This window comes from Ostrea edulis, chromosome 2 (genome assembly GCF_947568905.1).
Source record: "Ostrea edulis chromosome 2, xbOstEdul1.1, whole genome shotgun sequence".
Classification (NCBI taxonomy): Eukaryota; Metazoa; Mollusca; class Bivalvia; order Ostreida; family Ostreidae; genus Ostrea; species Ostrea edulis.
The window spans coordinates 61,590,031-61,608,297 of record NC_079165.1 but is presented as its reverse complement, the minus strand read 5'-3'; the positions used below and the strand labels follow the sequence as shown (position 1 = coordinate 61,608,297).

The window sequence follows — 18,267 nt, the reverse complement described above, 5'->3', positions numbered from 1 at the left end:
AAAGTATGCTCTTACCGAATCAAAATTAAATGTCTCTGGCACATTTCTATAGCCAATGTTTTACGTCATATTTTGCTCATGTCTGTTTTAGATCATTTTGAGTACAACCCAGAAGCTCCTGGGATGACAGGACCTCCTAGACAGCCATTCTGGCTAGGACCACCCCCAGTGAGACCCCAGGGGACCCAGCCACCTACCAGTTTCCCATCCTTTCCTCTCCCACCTCAGAACCCCTCTATTCAAGCCAGAAATAGGGAACATCTCATTAGTATTCCTGTTAAGGATGATAAAGGTAAGAATCCAATAGAGATTTACCAAATGAAATTTCCATACATGGAAGAAGTGTTATATTACTTTACATTGTTATCAGAATTCCATCAATGTCAGGGTGTATTCTTATTGGTCAACACAAATTCAACTCCTCCAAATTGTCATGAATAATTGTATATTTTTCAAGTAGTCCTGAGGAATGAGGAGTATTTCCATGACTTGAATTGATCAAAATTTCTAGATTTTAAGGCAGGTTTTACATGTCTGCTGGCAAAGCCACCATTCTTGACATAACATTCTTCTGGTCTCGATTTGAGTTTATCATTCTTTAAAGAAATACAAAAGTGCTATCCGCTGACATCATGTTCATTCTGTAAGTATGTCCTATTGTAAAGAGATTTCATTTATCCAAATGTGATAAACATCACATATACAGCATACAACTTATATACAAGGTAAATTGTATGCTTCATAATTGTGTGATTTGTCCCTTGATTGTTAATCGGAGAAATGTAATGGGGAGGAATATATTAAGATTTTTTAATATTTTTATTTCAGAGGATAATGTTATTGTTCCTCCTGGAACGGAATCGAGTCATCCCGAGTCAGAAAATATGGCTGACTCCGGTACAGAGGGAAAACAAGAGAGAACAGTCATCCCCCCAAAACGACCCTTTAACCATCCAAAACGACCCTATAACAGTGGGCCCGGTCAGGTCCACAGGGGATACATCAACCCTTATCATCAGAATAATTATGGGCCCTCAGCTCCAAAGAAACCTTTTGATTTCAGCAGAGTGGGAGGTAAATTCAGCATGCATTTTCATAGTTCATTCATGGATTAAACCCATGTACAGCCTACTTTTGGTATCTTGCACATGATGAGTTGGTCAAAGTGTGTTGGTGCATGAATATGCTGTAAATGATTTGAAGAATCATGAATATCTTGGAACATTTTTGCACCACGGGGGCATTCATGCTTGTTTTTGTGTTTTAATCCCAACTGTTGTTTTTCACACCTCATATACCTCATGTATCTCAAATTGATTGAAATTCACCACTTTCAGACCTACGCAAATCACACTCTGCAGGTGTGTGATAAACAAACACTGGGTGTCTTATTACATTGCCCCACACATACATTTAGTCTTGCCTTGATATCATCATGACATGGTAATTGACATAGTGGTTGTATTCACTGATTAGCACTTGTAATCAGATGAATAAGTTCATTGTCTTGCTTTAGTTTATGCTTTCCTGTGCTATGTGTTGATGAGAGTTTTATTTGCATTAATGTAAAGACTGTGAAGAAAAGAAAACAACAGACAATTTATTAGTGAGGTCTGTTATGTGTGTGGTAATTCATGTGTAGAGCACATGTTATGTCCTTCTTATTGAATGATTCCAAAATAAGGTACATGTAACTGTTTAAAACCATGATAATGTAGAATGAAATGGATTTATAAGGCCAAAATAAAATATATGTGTGTTTCCTATTTCACTCCCCAAAAATTAGGTAGAGTAGGTATGTAAAACATTTTATTTTATTGAAACATTGTATTTGAAATCTTTGTTCTTGCTTATATTGACTTTATCCAAAATGGGGAAATTTATAACTGGGGAAACATAAATTAATTTCTTAATTTTAAAGTAGCAAAAGCATTTTGGGGTGAATTTGAAACTAAGCAAAATCATTTTCTGGTGCTGATGTGCAAAAATATTCCTTTGTGTGGTAATTTAAAATTTCCTTCATTACTCCTGATTACAGTTATTGCTAATAAATAATACATGTAAATCTGTAACATTCAGTAATAGCATACAATATGTGGTAAAATTGTATTCACTCTTATGTAAAATGTGAATCTAACAAAGTTATACCGTTACTGTGTCATTACTTTGGATATCTGGAACACAGATAATGAGAGTCTTTTAAAATCTTGTCAGTTTTAATATACTGAAGTGAAGTTCAACTGAAATACATACAGGTGACTCTCGATGGCTCGAAGTTCTCGGTCTCTTGAAGTGAAATCATGGTCCCGTTTTTTTTCTCTTTATAACAAAGCAAATTTTCTATCGATCTCTCGAACGTTCGATCTCTCAAAGTTCTCGATCTCTCGAAGTGAAGTTAGGTCCCGTAAAACACATTTTATTGTTTTTCACTCTCGATCTCTCCAAGTGGTGGTAATGTATACCCACCGTTGCCGAAGTGTGTAATAATTTCCGCTTGGGCCTTACCTGGATTTTGTTGAATGCGGAAGGAGTAATTAGGTGTTTACATAGTTGAAACATCGACCGTGCTTCATTGTGGAGGTGATACACTTGAGTATATAATTGGCTAATTGGTCAGTTTACACCTCGCACTGGGGTTTTTTGTCGTGATGATTAAAATTATATATAATCCGACTATAAATAAAATCTATAACTTGTTTTGACTTGACAACGAGAGAGTAAGTTTTATACATAATTTAGAGATCTACAGACTGTTAAATTTCTCGAGTTTGTTCTATGTGTGAAGTTACTCTAAAACATCGTTTTACTCATTCGTTAGAATTTTTGCTTTTGGTAATGCGACATAACATTGTGCTCTGTTTAGTTTGTGATAGTAAGCGTCATCGGAACTTGGTTTTGTATGCCTATCTAAGCATGATTAAAGAACAAATAAATACATAAACTTTGAAATGTTTTTATTAATGCAAAATAAGATTTTTTATTTTGATATCAAAGTACCTGACGAATATGAAGGAAAACATGTCAAAATGATATATGATCTTGTTGGTATACATTTCCGGTTACTGTAAAATCTGAACCATACCGGCGGACCTTCAATTTCTGAATTTCGAACTCTTGATTTCTCGAACTTTTATCAAGAGTCACCTGTGTGTGTGTGTGTCTATATACAGTATATATATATATATATATATGTGTGTGTGGCTGCAGTAATCAGGGGTGGAGATATGTGGTTTTACTTTTTTCAGTCTATCTCAAAATTTGTGAACATAGCTTTCTACATTGCCAAATGTAATCATGCAAGACATCTTGGGTTTTTTAATAAGATTTATGTTTGAGATTTCCCATACTATAACTTGGTCTTTTTGATATACTGTGGTGTTTGTGAGCACAGTTACTGCTACATTTCAAATGAAATTGGTATAGAATTTAACAGAATTTTTTTTGGGGTGGAGGGGTGCTAATAAGTATACAGTTGGAAGGGAACAGGTTTTTGCACTGAAAAACAAACACTAGTGTCTGGAGTATGTGGTGAATACATAGATAAAGCTTGGAAGTTTTTCTTATTAAATATTTAAGATGTTTTTTTGCACATGTGTTTTAGGTTACAGAAAACCAGATACTGATGCCTTAAGTCTGGAAGTCAGGAAAATACCCAAGGAATTCAACAATATAATGGCTATAAATCAGCATTTTTGTAAATTTGGAAAATTAACAAACATTCAGGTATTTTTTATACTTTTTTTTATACTTTAGTTGTTTAAGCCTGAACATTTTAATAGGCATTTCCTACAATTTTTTCTCCATTTTGAATTTGATATTCAGTAAAGAGGTAGGAAGTAAAGTGCAAGAAAACACATTTCTTTTAACAGGTCAGTTTTGAGAATGACTCGGAGGCCGCCTTGGTGACCTTCTCTACAAACCAGGAGGCCCTAGCCTGCTACAGAAGTACAGAACCTCTCTTTAACAACAGATTTGTCAAAGTTTTCTGGCATAAAAACAGAGAAAACACTCAAGTAAGGGTCAAACTTCTTGAAAACATTTTAAATGATATACTGTAAGATCTTGTTAGCTTACCTTAGCTGAAAGCTTGGATGATCTTTTCTGATGGAAGTTTATGCATCATCTCTTTGCAAATTTTCACTTTTCAACTTCTTTAGAACATAGGAATAGAAATATTTTTCAGAACTACAAGTCTAAATTATACAAGCATTTTTATTAAATAGAAATTCAAGTTTGTTCTTACCATGACCTGTAAGGCCAGGGCATGGCCATGATAAGTTTTTAAACTTTTTAAGAAAGAAATTCTCGTAGCATATTGCATGACGGGTATTTTCTGCCGTTGTCCAATTCTTTGTGAATAGGGAAAATCCGCAAAAATGACAATCATAAAATATATAATTATACATGTTGATAGGTATAATACAATTGCAGAAATTGGAAACACAAAATATAATTTGCTTCCATTTATGGATCAAATAAAAAAAAATTCCAACCACAGAAAATACCCATTATACGGTATTCTACACAAAAGTCAAAGGGATACAGTTTGTCTGATTAATATACAGTACCCGCAACGTTATTCTTGACATGATAAACGATAGAACACGATACACGCACGATACGATAGGATACACGCACGATACGATAGGATACACGGTAAACCTGATAAACGATCTTCACGATAGACCTGATAAACGCAAAACACGATAAACGATCTTCACGATAAACAGAAAACCTGATAGAAATGTTGTAAATTTAGAAACAATTTAGACGGAACGAAAGTTTGATACGTACAAAATAATTACATTATGTTGATAACATTGAAGGATTTCAATACTCAATATATACCTAAAGCATATAATTTATTTATCCACGGTTGTACGTTTATTTTTTTATTTTTTTAAAATTCTATTTATATTTTTTTTAACGTCATTACAGCTAAAATCCGGAAGCTAAACTATATACAGTATTGAATTCATTATTTGATATCTATTTGAATTTTCTCAGCCAATGATTCTAAAACGTATATTGTCACCTTGAATGTTTAATATATGAATCATACAGGGAGTGATTGAATTTTATCTTGCTTAACGTCTCGCGCTCGAGAATATTTCACTCATATGGAGACGTCACCATGACCGGTGAAGAGCTTTTACATGTAAATTTAGGCTTATGCTCGGCAATTACGGCCATTGAGCAGTGAGGGTTTTTTAGCGTACCACACCTACCGTGACACGGGCGTCTGTTTTTAAGGTATTCAATGTATAATGACCATATTTCATATCTAATAAATGGATGGTGGAATATTTGCAATCATGGTATCATTTTGAAGGGTTCATCAAATAAAAATAACCCACAGTAGGAATTTTCAAAATTTTGTTTACTGCTTGATATATTTCAGCTAGAATTTAACATTGAAGTATATGGGAAAAGCATCTTTTATTACAATATTTTAAAAACAAATTATATATTCATACTAATCTCTTGGTAGAAAGTTACATACACTTTCTTTTTATGAAAATATGAAATAAATTTAATCATTGACCACACATTTTTAGAAAATTAGATTTTTCTTATTTTTACAAAGGGCAGACAACTCTTTCAAAAAGCCTTAAGTGCAAAAAGGTCAGCTTCTAATCATTTACCAGTCATATGAATTTCATCTGCTTCATTTTAGTTTTATGTTGATCTAAATCCTTCAAAATTGTTCATTATTCTTTCATTATACATGGAATACCTTAAGGTCATCTCCGAGGACCCGTGGCATTCACACTCAATTGATGCCGAGTGTTTAGCAATTAAACAGGGAATTAACAAAATGTAATATAATGTAGTGATATCATGCTTCAATAGCTCTCTTATTCTAATATCTATTATCTTGGATATCAAATAAAACCAAGTAATATTTGTGTGTAGCGAGGAGGGGGGTTATTTTGCATCAAGCTCTGAGTTCACCGCTCATTCAACAACTACAATTATTTTCATAATGACCGCTTTAAATACAATCCACTGCACTACACCATATCCTCATATGTTAGATATTTCTACTCTGTGAGTGATAATTGATAGTCATAAGTAATTGGAACATATTTATATGAATTGATATTTTGTAAACAAAAAATGAATAAACTATTAAAAACATATACGAAACCCGGCTTGATTTAAAGTCGCAATTTAGAAACGCTTTAAAATGTTTGTGTTTAGCATGTAAAAAAAATTCAAATAATCATCAAAACCAGCATAAATTTCCAGTATCTACACGTACGAATATTGGTATATGTGTACATGTACAAATAAAAAAAAACAACAATGACAGCTGAATCGTGCCCAATTGAGCAGAATTTTGGGAGATGCAATATACCCTTGCACTCTTTTAAAACTTAATCTTCTAAATGTGTGAAATACAATGTCCCTGAGAATGTTTACTGTCAAAACACGGGTGATACACAAAATCAGATAGATAAGAACGCGCACAAGTTCAGTAGTTGGTATATAAGGTGAATACAGGTGAACAAAATCGGAAGAAAAAGAACCATTATTAAAACATATGTAATAAACAATGTAATTTACTGATTTTTCTTTTCAGATCGGAATTTCCTATTTCTCTGTTAGTGTTAATTACAAATAATTGTTTCTAGACAAGGAAATGTTTATGAACTCCAGATGAAGGAGCTTTCAGTTTTACTGTCCTCGGTATGCTCGGCAAACCACTGCCTACTTTCCAGACTACTTAGAATGAAATTGCGATAAATTTCCACCCTCTCTGGACAGACATATAGCTCTTTTTCTGCCTTAAAATCGACAGCTATATTTAGCTCCAAAACTTCATAGTTATTTTGGATTTCAAACATTTCGGTTGAGCATCACTGAAGAGACATTATTTGTCGAAATGCGCATCTGGTGCATCAAAATTGGTACCGTATACGTTTTACTTTATGTTCTCCTTCAAATATACTGTCTTTCCTCGATTCCTAAAAATAGCTTCTTTAACAAAACGAATAAAGCTTTTGGAAAGTATATTACTTTTTCATTAGATTTAATATCCGATCCCGATAGTTTCCGAAGCTACATGAAAAACGATTTTCACGATAAACGGAAAACCTGATACACGCAAAATACGATACACAATAGACCTGATACACGCAAAACACGATAGAAAACGGAAAACCTGATACACGATAGGATAGGATACACGCACGATACGATAGGATACACGCACGATACGATAGGATACACGCACGATAGAGCACGATAGGAATGTCAAGAATAACGTTGCGGGTACTGTACAATGTACAAGCATCCTCAGGTAGTGGAAATTCAAGTGTTTTCACACAGATCACAGGGGCCTAGGTTTTAAAGTTACAGTTTGTATAGAAAGATGTTACTGCTTAGGTGAGCAATGTCACCCATGGGCCTTTTGTTGCTTTTCAGGAGAAGTCGGAAGGATCTGGAGGTCAGCCACCTGACCATAAATCAGTGAAAGAACGACTAGGTCCTCCAATCATACCCCATCCTAGCAAACTGTCCCTTAACAACATGAAACCTAAAACTGTAGAGCAGTCTCTGCCAACAGCCAAAGAGAAGGTAACTGCACATTACACAATTTATGATGTTACTCATAATTTAATGATTTACATGCACCACTTGCAGTCAAATTTTGTCATCAACTAGAATGGGAACTTTCCTTTCAATGAAAGAAGAATGAGATTTTGTAATAATTCTATTCCTGGCATGCCAAATACATGTACATGCCAGAAAATATGTTTTATGTTAGAACTTGACTTATATATTGAAATCTATGGTCTTTGTTGGTGTAGATACTGTGTGGTCTAATATTTCATGTCGGAAAATAAGCCCAATTTATCAGTTTCATGGTAGACTAAAATTCTTTAATTATGCAAGTTTCATGATCAGAGTTAACTAAAGACGATAATTTCACTTCTTTGGAAATACATTTGCATTAAATAGCACGTGCATATAGTTCAAAATATTTAGGAAATAAATGAATTACATAAAGACCTAGTCATTGAATAATAGTGATATTTTGATAAAAGGGGTATTTACTTCCATATTTTGGACTCATTAAATTTGGCCACATTTAGGGATATTATGTTTCACAAACACCATTGTTTATGAAGTTCTAGGGTATTAATGAAGTATAGAACCAGTCTGTTGCAATATGATTTTAATAGCATATTAAGAAAGTTATCTCCCTTTGAATTGATTTTGGTGTTGACTTGCTTGTAGGCTGTTATATACACATCTTCTATTGGAAACATCACAAAGACTGTCTACAATCCAGAGGCTATTAAAGCTAAAACAGCCATCACTAGTCCAACAGCTGTGGGTTCAGCTTCCTTTGTCTCCAAAATCGAGGCCATTAAAAGACAGGAGGAGAAAAAGAAGGAAATGTTAAAAAAGAGGGCAGAGCTTCAAAAGCAGAAACATGAGCTGCTGCTGAAGCAGGTGGAACAGCAGAAGGTGGGTCGTTATGTCTGCGAGCAATGAATCCTTTACCTCAATGATGTGCATTCATAATACAAGTCTTGCATATTCAAATATTCATCAAAACTTCAACGTTCAAACTCATTTGAGGTTCATATTGTCATTCAAACAAAGATTAGAAAGTTTAAGGGAGTACCGTATATACTCGCCTATAAGTCGGTTGTATTTTTTAAGGTTATTATGTAGGAATTTGCCATTTACCCGCATATAAGTCGGTACAAATTTTTGTCAGAATCGGTTGGCAATTTCAAGTCAATGCTCTAGTGTTTTTACCTATTTTTCAAAAAATATTTTGAGAAATTAATAATTATGAGGTGCTCAATATCCAAACCATATCTGTTTGGGGTTTAAACATAACCCTTGATCTTTTATGGACAATGATCCCTTGTTTACCTAAGCAATTATGGTCTCCTAATTACCAGTACCTAACACCATGTTTACTTTGTGGCACGCGCCTCGCGAAGATTCCGGTATAATTCATTGTATCAACAATATAGTTTTTAAGAGTCAAGAATGATGATTTAAATTATCTGTTAACAATATTCAATCTTGTATGAAATATATTTCAGCCGGTATACATATGAATATTTCAATATTAAATCGGGTTCGTAATTCAATGTGAGATTAGTTGAATTGAAAGAAATAGTTGCCGGTATGTAAATAATTTTTAACTAGATAAAAATATGTAAATACTTGTATTTTATACATAATTTTAAAATACATAAACAATACAATATGTCTAGATATTTGTAAACAATAATCATTTGTGTGGTAGTCCATGATAATCGTCGGAGTTGTTTTAAAAACACTACATTACGCCGCCCAGAAAAACACCAATCTTCTTAGGATGCGCCTATAAGTCGGATATAAAGTTTTAGACCAAAAATTGACTCCCAAAAATCCGACTTATAGGCGAGTATACAGTAATAATAATGATGCTTTATTTATGGAAGGTACATTAACTCTATTAGTGCATAGCACTATTCTTCCTCGAGGTCTTCTGTCAAGAAGTTAATCATAAACAACTGAACACAATATAAGACGGAGCAGATGATGAACAATAACAAGGATATAGTGAATTATAATCAACAATTCTGTACATTCCTTATTATACACGAGTACTTAATAGGGCGAAATGTCTCGTATACGTCAAATCGCGTAAACACAAATTCGTGTGTCATCTGTTTATCAAGAGTTCTTGCATGTATCTTAGCAACAGAAAATTATAAGTGAGTAATTTTATTTCGCAGGTGATGCCTCTCGCGAAATTACGCGATAATAGATTTTCCGCATATATTCAGGAATCTACAGTATTAGAAGAGGAATATCGTTTACATGATGTTTAAAGCTTAAAATTGAAGGCAATGATCTTTAGATAATGGCAATTCATTCCAGAGTTGTAACCCCTGGTACGAATGAAAGTTTTTGAACAAACTTGTTATGAATGCAGGCATACACAAATCATTATTGGATTGAGATTGTAAACCACAACTTTCAGAAAAATGAAATACAAACAAATCATTTAAATAACTTGGGTTCATGCAATAGAAAACTTTGTATAACAAATTGTATTTATAAAATTGGACTTGTTTATAAACAGTGAGCCATCCAAGTTGTTCCAACAATGGTGAAAATGTTGAATCATGAGTAAAGCGATTTTCGGAAATAAGATTGATGTAGAGTAAAGGGCAAAAGGTTTATTTTTTAGCCATTTTCCAAGGAATAGATTTGTGAGGTCAATAGAGCATGAGTATCATTCCAAGTGTATAAATCTAACAGATGTTTCAGAAAGCATTGAAACAGGTCATTCATAATGAAGATACCGTAAATAAAATTATCATTTTCCCAATCCAACTTTAAGCATTCTGCATTCATATTGTTTACTGTTTATTATCCACCATTTGGTTTCTAGGTATCAACCATTTTCAGTAAAATTGATTGAAAGTAATTTTATTGTGTGTTACATGTATGTTTCATTTGTTTTGAATGATTTATATGTAATATATTAATGATTTCCTTCATTCATGTAAGATATTTAAAATAAAACAGTGCACCAGTCCGAGATCTAGAGCATCTCATTTTCTGAAATGTGTTTTATATCAGAGTTATCTTTCTTTCCCCATTATTATGATCCATTTCTAAAAATGGTGATTTTTTTCATCTTCAGGTGCATTTTTGAAAGATATGTTTTAGATAAGTTGATTTAGTGTATTAGGTGAGGCTAGTGAGCTAGTGAAATACAGTATTGACCTTATTACCAAAGGACATTTAAGTACCAAAACTCCAAGTGAACAATTCTCTTCACTCGGGTAAAGTGTAATAAAAGAAGTTTAAAGAACTGCCATTAAAATGCTCTTACTTCTTTTTCAGATGCTTATTTCTAAGCTAGAGAAAACAAAAAGTGCTGAAGAGAAAGCATCCATAATGAAGGTATGGAAATATATTACAGTGAAACTTCTCCAAACCGGCCCCTCAGAAAACCGGTTCTCCCTGAATATCGGCCGATTTTCAAAGTCCTGGCAGAAACCTTAACATTTCCTTACAAAGAAAGTCTCACAAAACCGGCCACCCCTGAAAACCGGACATCGGCCACTTTTTAAAGTACAATTGTTAACAAACATGTGTAATTTACCCTTATAATACAGGCCACTATTTGAAGACTAGAAAATTTTGGCCAGATGGATGATTAAGATCGGCCAGGTGTGAAAAATGACTGACCTACTGGCCAGGTGGGAAATTATCTACTGGAGGTGTAAAAAACACCAGTGTCCTCTATAAGTTCTATAGTTTACCTATTGTCCAGGGTGTTAATTGGTGCTTGGCTAATCCAAGTGACCCTTTCAAATTTCTGTATGAAATGTAATAAACAGATATGCACATATTGAATGAATACAATCAATCCGCCATATTGTTGCACCATGGATATAAGTGACAGTTAATAACAACAAACCATGACTGTTAATGATAATTTTCAATAGATAAATGATTTTTGGGGGTTTCCATAGACTTAAAATTCCTAAGAAACATCAAAATTAAAATTATATATTTTCTACTGTACTTTTCAAAAACGTCAAAACAAATTTGTTAACGATATAAGCAATGGATGTAAACAAAGTTTTTATAGGTAAGAGGAATTCCAATAATAGGCTCTGTGTTTTCTTTATGTATCCTGTTATAAATTTTTAGTTAAAATTAGATGATTGCAGCAAGACTATTTCTCATAATAATTACCTGTAGGTACAAGGGAACTAGTTTGATCTCCACTGATAATTGATCAGAGATCCCCATATCAAAGTGAGCAGTACCTACTCTGTGTATTAATTGCAGCAATCAAATGGCTATGTGTTTGTTTTGTTTATGAAAACATAAGCTGAAATTCTACATAAATGCTGCTAGTCTACAGATTTCTATACATATATCAAATGCAGTTTTATTTAAACAGAATGTTTTCCATTATTTATGCATGTCAATGTAAAAATGTTTATTCATGTTTAAATAGTTTTAGTGGTATAAATTGAAAATAAACATGTTAGTAAATTATTTTGTTTTATTTCCAATAGTGAAATAATAGTCCTTGAACACCATATTATATGGTTTGTGTTATGTCAATGAAATATCTAAAAAAAAAATTGAGCTGAAACGTCTCTAAATGCTAAATTCTCGGTATATCGGCCACCCCTCTAAACCGGCCGGTTTTTTTTTTGGGTCCGACAGCTGGCCGGTTTAGAGAAGTTTCACTGTATTTCTTTCTCCATGGTTAAATATGTACTTTGTAGTGACATTTTTGTAAAAGTAATCTAAATGTATTTCAATCCCAACCTTTTTCAAGGTACATACACAGTATATCATTGAAGTTATTGTAAATGACTACAAATCTGATGCATTGTAGACGATTGGTGTGCTGTCCAAATCAGTGGAGAAGATCAAATCAGAGTTGATGCCCAGCAAGACCACGGCAGTTGGAGTGACTAAGAAGGTTTCCACACCAGAGGAGGTAAAAGTTCGGAGTACTGTCAATTTTGTAAATCACTTTTATCCTGCATGATTTTATTTCTGTGATCTTGCCTTTATTGAATTTATTTCCTATATTTCTTCATTACAGTTATTGTCTACTGTGTATTCATACAAACTTATTCTTGAGAACCTTATTTTTGTGTAGGACAGTCCCATCAATTGATGGGTTTATAAAATTTTAAAAGGTGATTTATGGTGCATATAAAACTTTTGTTTGGCTCAGAAATGAAGATGAAAGGACTCTAATGATGTACTTGTTTATGAATCAACATTTTGTTATGTTTATGTACACATATGTAGGCAAGGAAAGAGATTCTGGATACCGAATTAGAGCTTTTTAACAAAGAACACTCCGGAGAAGACACAACAGCCCTGAAACTTAAACTAAGTGAACTCACAAAACAGGTATGATCATATAAAGAAGCCTGCTAAAATAAATTTTGTGTCTGAGAAAAGTGCAACATGCATTTATGAAAGCTGTTAACCACTTCATTAGAAAGAAGATGAGGCATCTAGATGAATAGTTTTAAATCTCCAATGTACATGTACATGGCTATATACATGTACAATGTATGTGAAAATATTATACCATAGAGGTAGATTGATAGCAATGCAATGGTGAATCGTACAGCTGGAATCGTATATGGAGAATGCTCTATTTTGTGGTGCCTGAGCTATATGCATTGTGGATAGATAAGAGTTCATTGATAGTGCCACTGTAATTTAGGCAGCAGCTATGGGATTGCTTGGCAGAGGTAGGGGTCGAGGACGGGCAGCACCTAGGCCAAGAGGGGCCAACACCTGGGTGGCAGCTGGATTGCGAGGCAGGGGAAAGCCTATGCACATTCCTAGTCAGGGAAGTAGGAAGTTAGACAAGCGACCTAAACAGCTGGAGGTGAAGGGCTTTGACTGGGAAGATCAGGAACTGCTCAACCAGCATTTCACAGTAGGTTGACAGATATTGTTTCTTATATGAAGCATGTGATTTTAGAGTATTTTGAAAATACTGCACACTAGACTCTGTTTTGTATAAGGAAGTAATTAGTTTAACTAATTACTTCCTTACACAATACAGTAGACACTGTATTATGTAAGGGAGTAATTTTAAAGGTACAGTAGGTGAAAAAGTGAACAATGATATGCAGAGAGAGATAATGAAGTCTGAATTAAACCTCTCTAATATAAGGCCAATTCAACTTAATTGATAGATTATCATCCCCGCGCGCCCCTCAAAAATTGGCCTGCCCCGAATTTTTTTATTTTGCAAAACTTGCAATTTCCAGAATATTTTCATGTCTGACTCCGGTATTTACATTTCTTGTTTACATTTCCGGTATAGGAACATGAAAAGTCACGTGAAGAAAATAGATTGATATGGTTTTCTCAATTTCTCGCGTTCTTACAGACGTAAATCTTGAAGAAGTTAGGTATATTTCTGTTATATCCTTAAATTGAAGCTTAACCTGGAATTAGTGTATGAAAATAGCAAAGATTGATATCCATCTGCCATTAAATGATGTGGATCTGTTTGGGGAAAAAACCTCGTTTCTCTTTTCTCAGAAAATAAAAATTAAAAAATAAAATCCTCCCACCCGCCCCATACTTTTTGCTGACCCTGGATGATAATCTACTAATTAAGTTGAATTGGCCTAAACTCCTCTTCATTTTAACTGAAAGTGGTACATGTACCATACCATAGCATGCACTGAATGCATGTTGCCAGTGAGGGCATTGGTGATCGTTGTATAGATAAGATAAGATAAGTTTATTCCAATTTTCCAACAGTAAGACAGTTTATAAAGAAGGAAATTCAAAAAAGAAAGAAAGTTTACAACATTAACTATAGGTTACATAGACTGCAAACTGCATGTGGATGCAGCATGTTGGGGAAACAAGTACATACATATATGAATTGCTAATCATGTGTATACACAAGTGTATATATTAAATGAACACTTGTGCTAAATAATCTTCTATATGTGCTTCTCGGATGACTCCCTCTCTCTTTGCAGTGGTGGTATCATTATGATAAAGAAGGATACAGGAAAATAAAAGATGGAATTTCTTGATTCTTCTTTGCTTTTTGTTTTTGTTTTTTTATAGAAAGTGTGTAATGTGGACAAAATAGATTTTGAGGAAGGAGACAAGAGTGCAGTCATTACATTTCATACCAGAGACGAAGCAGAAAAGGTGAGTCGTTTTACGAAAAGGTGGTGGACATTTTTGTAGTGTCCAGGTGCAATTTACATGTAGATTCATATGTAGATTGTACTGATTCTGTGTAGGAAATGTTTCTTTGAAATACTTTATACATTAACAGAAGAAATACACTATATGAATTTGGTGATGTTTCTTAATTATAGGCTGTGTTGCATTGTGGGAAATTAAATGGCAAAAATCTCATCATGAAATGGCATACATTAGTGAAGGTTAAGCCTGGACAGACTGTAGACCAGGATGAGGAAACAGCAGATACTGAAGTGGAGGTGAGCTGAATACTTATGAAGTCCTGATTTTCATTCACAGAATAATTGAATTAATGAATTCCTAGACAGCATGTTGATTGTGATAGTCTAAGACAATGAGTAGCGTGTGTGATGGATGTACGTGTATACATGTATTTGTTTGTTAGAACACAGCATACTTGTTTAGGAGGAAAAATTCTTCATTGAAGTTATCTTTCTTCAATAAAGATTTCAGTCAAACTTTGATGTATGATAGAGCAACCAATGAAAGAAATGATATGGTTTCTGAGCTGGACTTTATATGGAGCTTGTCTGAAGATTTAGACATGCAGTATCTGTTTCATGGAAAAAGTCAAACTACAGCTGTAGGATGTTTTAACTCAACAATGTCCTGCATGATACAGTTAAATTTGCTATATTATGTCAGTTGGATCGGACAATAAAGGGTATCCCATGTGGAGGATCACAACCCCCTTGGCACGCAAAAGTTCATTTCCCTGATTTTTGAAAAAAGAGTAGGCTCACTGGGAGCCATCAGGGAAACTCAGACACTCAATACTGAATACTTGTATATTTCATTTAGTTAACTGCCGTAAAGAGGCTGAAATATTGCCAAAACAATGTAAAACCTTAATCAATCAAACATTAATTTATCATGTGCTTAAATTTGAATTTCATATTTAATGTGCACAGTACATATACATTGTATCATTTCACTAAACATGCCCTTTCAGGACTTGATTTGTGTGCTGAATGTGCTCTTTTGAGAGTCTATATAGTGCCCTGCCTTTTTTTAATCTTAGCTTGTACACTATTTTGTAGTACAGTCTGTAGTTACATTGTTTTTTAGCTCACCTGAGCTGAACACTTAAGTGAGCTTTTCTGATTGCTTGTTGTCCGTCGTCTGGCTGTAAACTTTTTACATTTTCGACTTCTTCTCCAGAACCACTGGACCAATTTCAACCAAATTTAGCCAGAAGCATCCTTGGGTGAAGGGCTATCAAGTTTGATCAAATGAAGGTCCATGTTTCTTTCAAAGGGGAGATAATCGCAAAAATAGGGTGGGATCATTTAAAAATCTTCTCAAGAGCCACTGAGCCAGAAAAACTGAAATTTACATGAAAGCTTCCTGACATAGTGCAGATTTAAGTTTGTTAAAATCATGGCCCCCGGGGGTAGGATGGGGCCACAAGGGGGGGATCAAAGTTTTACATAGAAATATGTAGGGAAAATCTTTAAAAATCTTCTTCTCAAAAACTATTGGGCCAAGAAAGTGGACATTTACATGGAAGCTTCCTAACATCATGCAAATTGAAGTTTGTAAAAATCATGGCCCCTGAGGATAGGATGGGGCCACAATAGGGGATCAAAGTTTTACATACAAATATATAGGGAAAATCATTAGAAATCCTCTTCTGGAAAATCGCTGGGCCAGAAAAGCTTACATTCACATGAAAGCTTCCTGACATAGTCCAGATTCAATTTTGAAAAATCATGGCCCCCGGGAGTAGGTTAGGGCCACAACAGGGATCAAAGTTTTACATGCGAATACATAGAAAAAAATCTTAATATGAGTCCAGGTGAACGATGTGGCCCGTGGGCCTCTTGTTATTAACAAAGTTTGTAAATATTCATTCTTTGTCTTCTTTGATATCTTTCATTAAATGCTGATATGTGAAAAAAGAAATATACAACCTCTATATACTACATACCTAACCAGATTCAAAATGTAGGGTCAGGAAAGGGGAAAATTAGAAATTTTTATTATGTCCCATTACCATATTATTACAAGAATAATTAATTCCATTATATTTATAAAGAAATAATCCAATTCATATTTTTACATGATAAAAACAATACATCACTATGCAAAACAAAATCTATTCATTTAATTAGATATATCACTAAGTTGGCATAATAACTGATCTTTGATTACATATGTATATATGCAAGCTTCTGTTGCATATACATGTAGGTGCTCAAACTTCAAATTAGATTTGTTGTCCTAAACTTGTCAAGGAGAAAACTTCTATATGCTGGATTGAATTTTCAGGGTCATGGAGAGGATGATCTAGATGAGGAAGCCTTACTCGCTGGTGATGACGAGGAGGAGGAAGATGAGGAAAGTCGGTCCTGGAGGAGGTGACACTGACGCTTCTGGGTCCTCAAAGAGTCCTCCTTAATTATACATGTACATTGGACTATTTTATCATGTGAATTGGCTATAGCATTGCCACCATTTTAATTATTCAGCAGATATCTAGTCATCTGTGTAACTAGCCGTTTCAAATGAATATTATCCACTCAGTTTTATCATTGTGTTCAGTAACGTCAGTAGTACAAGTTAAAAAAAAAAAGAATTGTTTGTAAAGAAGACTGAAATAAAGTTTTGTGAAGATGAGCATTAATGTAAATTTCATGTAATTTGATACTTTAATATACATGTAAACAGGTCAACATAAAAAAAAATCTGCTCTTTTGCAAAATTATTGTACCATGTATGTAAGATTTGTTACTGTGTTTATAGTTTTGATTTGCTGAGATTTGCAATAGTTTTGTATATATTGTATCACAGAGTGATGTAAAATGGTGCATCTTTTAACATAAATATAATTTATGTATACGACAGAACTTTAATTGTAAAATCAGAGTCTTGATTTTTGAAAAACTTTGGCTGCAATTCAGAAAATGTTTGAAAGATGTAATAAAACATTACAATATGCAGCACATTAACTTGAAAAAGAGATGAATTTTTTCATGACATCCACTTGTTTTTCATATACATCCAGACTCTGATTATGACTGTGAGATGTTATTTGAGGAATAAGACAGCAATGAAATTGAATGAAGAAAAAAGAAAAAAAAAGAAATGCAACAAAAGAGAAAAGAGATTGAAAGTGAAATATTAAAAAAAAAGACATGTGATTGAATAAGATGCAATGTTACAAAATATGGAGAATAAATAGAACGAAAAGATGTGGTATGAAACCACCACAAAATTTTTTGAAAAGACACTTTTATTACAATGTTGAAGAAACATTCAGTGTATACATGCATTTTCCATTTGCCTTCATGCTATATAGCTAGTAGGCAGATGTAGAATGTTTAAATCCACCTGAACTTATCCCGAGTAAAGTGTTGATGTGAAACTATCCTTTTTTTCTGATCACAGTAACACTTTACGAAGAGACCAAAGTTCTGTTTAGCAAACCAAGTCAATCATTATTTCTAGTCTCCACAAGACTGAGACATAGTTTTGACTTAGATGTCTGCCTTTGTTACA

At 33.8% G+C, this 18,267-nt stretch overlaps 1 protein-coding gene across 2 annotated transcripts in view; it reads left to right on the top strand.

The window, feature by feature from the left end:
- The window catches only part of LOC125682379 (RNA-binding protein 26-like), a 34,095-nt gene extending 16,112 nt beyond the window's left edge, over nt 1–17,983 (top strand). For both annotated transcript variants that reach the window (XM_048922910.2, XM_056154710.1), the window contains 13 exons: nt 92–292; nt 829–1,074; nt 3,602–3,723; nt 3,870–4,013; nt 7,432–7,584; nt 8,248–8,481; nt 10,876–10,935; nt 12,395–12,499; nt 12,820–12,924; nt 13,247–13,465; nt 14,623–14,709; nt 14,883–15,005; nt 17,038–17,983. In XM_048922910.2, coding sequence (XP_048778867.1) covers nt 92–292; nt 829–1,074; nt 3,602–3,723; nt 3,870–4,013; nt 7,432–7,584; nt 8,248–8,481; nt 10,876–10,935; nt 12,395–12,499; nt 12,820–12,924; nt 13,247–13,465; nt 14,623–14,709; nt 14,883–15,005; nt 17,038–17,130 — 1,892 coding nt within the window. In that variant the 3' untranslated portion in view covers nt 17,131–17,983. The remainder of the gene's footprint in view (nt 1–91; nt 293–828; nt 1,075–3,601; nt 3,724–3,869; nt 4,014–7,431; nt 7,585–8,247; nt 8,482–10,875; nt 10,936–12,394; nt 12,500–12,819; nt 12,925–13,246; nt 13,466–14,622; nt 14,710–14,882; nt 15,006–17,037) is intronic.
- The last annotated feature ends 284 nt before the right edge of the window (nt 17,984–18,267 follow it).